Below are 5,000 nucleotides of genomic sequence, written 5' to 3' on the forward strand. Positions count from 1 at the left end.
AGCAATTGTTATTCAAAAATTAATGAATAAACTAGACACCAATACATAAACAGATGTATTGTTTATAATTTAAAGTATTTTGGAAGCAATAAGAAGTTCCGACATGGTTTAAAAAAAAAGAAAATGCTATTAAACTATGAATTGTAATTCTCCGTCTCAAAATTATTATGAATAGCTCTGACGCATTCGGTGTATTCATTATATTGGAGTGCTATGGAATCATCTACAGCTCTGTTTCTTAATATATACAGCTTCCTACAATCTGAGCTGAGAGAATATTAACTTATAACATTAGCATATTAGAATCTTTTTATACATGTGTGTGTAATAAATTGGATTTACGTCATTAAAAATGGTGATTCCAAACTTTTGACCGTTAGTGTGTATCATACCTCGTATCTCCAAAATGATAACTTTACAGGAGAAGGAAAAACCTACATTACTTTTCATGGAAGTCAATGGAACCAGATATTCTAGTCATTTTGGGCTGTTTCTTTTGGCCCATTTGCCAGGAAATTTACACACAATGTAAAGAGCAACAGGCATTTTTAAATAAAGTCAGAAACTGAAAAACGGAGATACGAGGTTTTCTTCCGACAACAGCGATACGCATAGTTAAGTGTGGGTTGTGTTTGTATTTATAGCTAGTTGTGTGTGTGCACATATAAAAGCAGGGATGTTTAAGTGTGTTTTAGATGCTGTGTGTATTAGTCTTCTGTCAGGCTCTGAGCGCTTGTGCTTGTTGTAAATACATGCATTGTGTTATCTGTATTTAAAGCTAGCATGTCCGTGTGCTGAGCTGTACAGAAGTGTGTGGCCTTAGCAAAACTTACCCAGGTTCTCTGATCAGGCATGCGGAACTGGGGGCGGGACAAAAGGAAACAGCGAATCAAAATCAAGTATCACATAGATGAACAGATTCTGATTGGGTGATGGAATGCCAACGTCTAACCCTCAGCTCTGTCTGAAATGACTATTTTGGGGCAGATATACCAAAAGAGGCGCTTTTCGAGCAGCCTACTGATACTTGCTGTTGGAGGTGGTCGGTTTAGCAGGTTATCTACTAAGAACTTTTATGCAAATGTGCACTGTAATTAACATATGACCCCTGCAATACAAAGCCCAAGCAAAAAAGCTTTATCCTCTTCTGTTTCACATTATTTCACATTCGGTCCTTATTCTCTTTTTCAGGTCCTGGTTGCAAGTGTGTGTCAATCTGTAAAATACTTTGCATCATAACTGCTTGTATGAAAGGTGCTAGATAAATAAAGCTCTGACCTAGTGATTGAGTCATAAAGAAAAAAAATCACTTATTTATTTGAGATTTTGTCAAAGTCAAAATAACTCAATTTGAAAAAAAAAAGAAAAGAAAACGCATAAATATTTGAACTTTGTGTTTCAAAACTGCCCTGTTGATCTTTTTTCGAGCGTGTTGCGCAAACATGTGTAGTACATGGATGTTGTTATGTACTAATGTTTTGCACCATCGCAAACCCTTAGTAGATCTGCCCCTTAAACTCCTGTGATGCATCTGTTCCATCAATAATAGGTCAAATCTGAAATGTTGGGGCTAGTAAACTAACCCGAACTCTAACCCGAACTCTTTTATCGGAATTCTGTTTTCCATAAGGGATCACTGTTAGCCGCAGCATCCCTGGTGCTGGTTGGTGTGTGCAGTGGGTGTGCAGCAGTAAAGTGTATGCTGATAGGTCACCTCGTTAGGCTGTGTGTGGCAGGCATGTGGATGCTATCGAGCACAGACACTGAGCAGACATGCAGTATAAATCTGCCTAGTCAAACAGCCTGTAAAGTAGTGCATGGAACAGCCTATAAAACACTATAACAGAGGCCTGTGTGAGTGTGTGTGGTGTTAAAGTTCTTATGGAAGTCTAGTTATCTCAGGAGCAATGACAGTGAACACACACACACCCACACACACACACACACACACACACACTGCCAGTCCATTCCAGACACAAGAAAAGTATCTGGTTGTTTTAATGGGAAATCATATTGTAATGTCCTAGTAAAAAGCACACAAGTAGGACATGCCACCACACAGATGTCTCTGTCTAGCACATCTGGACTGCATCATTCAGCATGGACGCACATGATTCCTAAAACACTGCACTGCTATGCAAAGCCATAGTGAATCATGGAGAACGTGCAAGCAAATGGAGAAATGCAGGCTGTTCTTCTGTAGTACCTGATAACTGGTAAACAGACAAACTTTGAGGGTAAGGCTTTCTCTCAGTCCCTTAATTTCTCAGAATTAACCAGGTAAGTGTCAGATATACAGTGTGTAGCCGTTAATTACCTAGAAACAAACCTGCATCTGGATTGTAAAAGAAAGCCTGATTCTTACTAAGCTTTACAAGCTACTTACCATTTACCTTCCTGCTTAAACGTGTGATAATACAATGAAATTTTATCACCTTTTTCCTCCAATACTTATCCAATTAGGAGATATTTTACTATGTCCTTCTTCACCTAAATGGCTGGAACCTGAACTGTCTGGGTACCGGCCCCCATTTCACTAAAATCAACAGCACTCTGGAGTTTGTACTACACACCCAGTTAATATCTTGTTAAGCATTTCAGAATAGTTCATTTCAACTGTCTTGGAATCATGTCGCTCAGAATAATTAGTTTGAAGCTTGCGCCTCACACCTTAACTAAAGAATGCCAGAACTGTAAATGAAAGAAGTTTGGAATGTGGAGATGGAAATATGTGGACATAGTGTGGGACGGCTACAGGTAAAACACAGTTGGAACAATGGGTAAAACTTCAGAGTGAGAACACTGGGAAGAAAACTGGGAAGAAAAATGTTGGGTCAATGTCTGGTGATTATGACAGAAGTGCTGCTTGACTGCCAGGAGAAAATAGGGGAAATGTTTGGAGAATATTTTAACAATCTTACCTGTGGGTGGAAGAGGAATCCCGGTGTGGGACGCATGTATTTTTCTTTCAGCGCCTCAAACGGATCACTCGCTTTCCTCTTCTCAACCCTGCTAAAATTCAACTTCCATCAGTTCTTAGAAACAAGACTTCAGATACGTTTGAAAAAACTGATCTGCTTAAAAATGTTGTTTGTCTTATATATTATAGTGTTAAAAGTACCATATTCAGGAATGGCCACATTACCATAAGCAATAAAGGAAAAGCAGATAAGTTATAATATTTAACAAAATGAGAATAACTAGAGTATGTGTATGTGATGGGCTTGTGATTGACAGTACCTGTAAATGGGGTCCATGAAGAAGGGAGTGGGTCTTGCATGCTGGAGGGAGGGGTCTGCTTTAGGAGCATCCGCCTCAAACCTTTCTTCGCCAAATACGTGGTTCTTCCGTGAATCCTCCCCTCTGATACGTGCACCTCGGCTTCGCCCGCCCAGACTCAAGTCCAGAGGCTGGTCCTGATTTGCAGAGGGTACGTGTGATGCCTCAGGCTTCGAGGGGGTATAGGTTGGAGCCAGGCGTTCCTCTTTGCGCTTGGTGGTGAGGTCAAAGGGTGACTCAGTGCTCCTGCCCTGTGGTCTCTTGCTTTCGGCTGATGGGCTCTCCGCTTCCCCTTTGTGGGTTGGAGGTCGGAGAGGTTCCCTCTCATGGAAGGGGTACACTGGGGGTGAAAATGCAGGAAAGAAGGACAGAGGAAACATGGAGGTGTACGGTAGAGTGCCCCCTTTTTTATCATGCAGGCCAGCCAATCCTGTGGAGCCGAAGTACTTCTCCGCTATGGAGGCGATGGCCTTGATGGAGTCATTGACTGCTCCAGAAACTGCAGTGTTTTCATCCAGAGCTGGAGAGAAAAATCCTGGTGGAGGCACATTGCTCCCATTACCGTTAGCTGCATTGCTGCTGCTGGAGCTGCTGACAAGGGTGGGACTTTGTCCAGCATTAGAACCACTGGACTTCCTCTTGGGTCCTTTCCCATTTTCCCTTGCCCTGTCTCGATCGCGATCCCGGTCGCTCTCTGCATCACTGTCCAGTTCTGACCCAGAAGTGCTCTCAAGCTCACTTCCACTGGGAGTGCTGACGTCATCCAGATCACTGCTCTCAGACTGGTCACTCATCTTAGGCTTGTGGCCAGAGCCTTCTCTCTGGTGCTGCACCCTGTCTTCTCCTTCCCCATTGAAGGAATGCTTGCGGAAGCTTTTCAGAAGGTCATGGGGCTCGTGAGCTCCAGGAATAGGCAAGGGACTCTTCCGTAGGTCCGTCCCTGGCAGGCCCTTTACAGGTGAAGTGGCTGGGATGATAGAAGGCCGGTGGTACAGTCCAGATGGGAAGAGTCCTGGGAAACCGAATGGGAATGCTGGCGGGGCAGCTGGGAACGTCAGTCCGCTGTGGTGCCGGTTGGCTCCAAAGTAGTCTGCCAGACCAGCTGAGCCAGGTCCCATCCCAGCAAGAGCAGACTTGTCCAGTCCGGGGCCACCAGGGAGAGAAATGCCTGGGCCAAAGAGCCCTCCGGCGCCAGCAAAATGGTTCTTCCCCTCACAGAAACGCCGATGCTTGTTGAGTGAGGAGGTGGTGCTGAACAGTTGGCCGCAGTCTTTGCACTTTATCTGTGTCCGGCAGTCAGCATGCATTCGTTTGTGTCTGCATAGGTTCGAGAACTGGGTGTAGGATTTGTGGCAAACCTCACCTGCAGATGATGAAACACACAAAAACAAACACCATAAGAGTGGAGAGGAGATATGAATATTCAATGTCTCATACATATACAGTGCTTATAGAATTATGATGCATTCAAAATGTCCTTTTTTGGAAAAGACTACATATATTCATTTGGATAGACCAGTACCAGCAGAGAATGTACTGGCTGGTGATATGCCACAACTCGTAAACTCAGGTAGCGTGGAACATGCCCAAGTTTGCCACTTGTATTTACCAAGTTGCCAGCTGTTTGACTCCCTGATGTAAACTCAACAATTCATACGTTTATGAGGACCATCTGAATGCACCACAAGAGGGCACAGAAGAGCATAAACATGTTTAAGACA

General features: G+C 43.5%; 1 protein-coding gene across 13 annotated transcripts in view; it reads right to left on the bottom strand.

Annotated features, from left to right (window-relative positions):
• The window catches only part of mecom (MDS1 and EVI1 complex locus), a 257,072-nt gene that overhangs the window by 20,410 nt on the left and 231,662 nt on the right, over window positions 1-5,000 (bottom strand). For 5 of the 13 annotated variants that reach the window (XM_037546749.1, XM_037546741.1, XM_017719295.2 and 2 more), the window contains 3 exons: window positions 3,241-4,642; window positions 2,922-3,012; window positions 834-860 (listed from right to left, as the gene is read on the bottom strand). In XM_037546749.1, the coding sequence (XP_037402646.1) occupies window positions 834-860; window positions 2,922-3,012; window positions 3,241-4,642 (1,520 nt within the window). The remainder of the gene's footprint in view (window positions 1-833; window positions 861-2,921; window positions 3,013-3,240; window positions 4,643-5,000) is intronic. The other 8 variants (XM_037546740.1, XM_037546745.1, XM_037546743.1 and 5 more) reach the window with 3 other exon arrangements.

Source organism: Pygocentrus nattereri, chromosome 17 (genome assembly GCF_015220715.1).
Source record: "Pygocentrus nattereri isolate fPygNat1 chromosome 17, fPygNat1.pri, whole genome shotgun sequence".
Classification (NCBI taxonomy): Eukaryota; Metazoa; Chordata; class Actinopteri; order Characiformes; family Serrasalmidae; genus Pygocentrus; species Pygocentrus nattereri.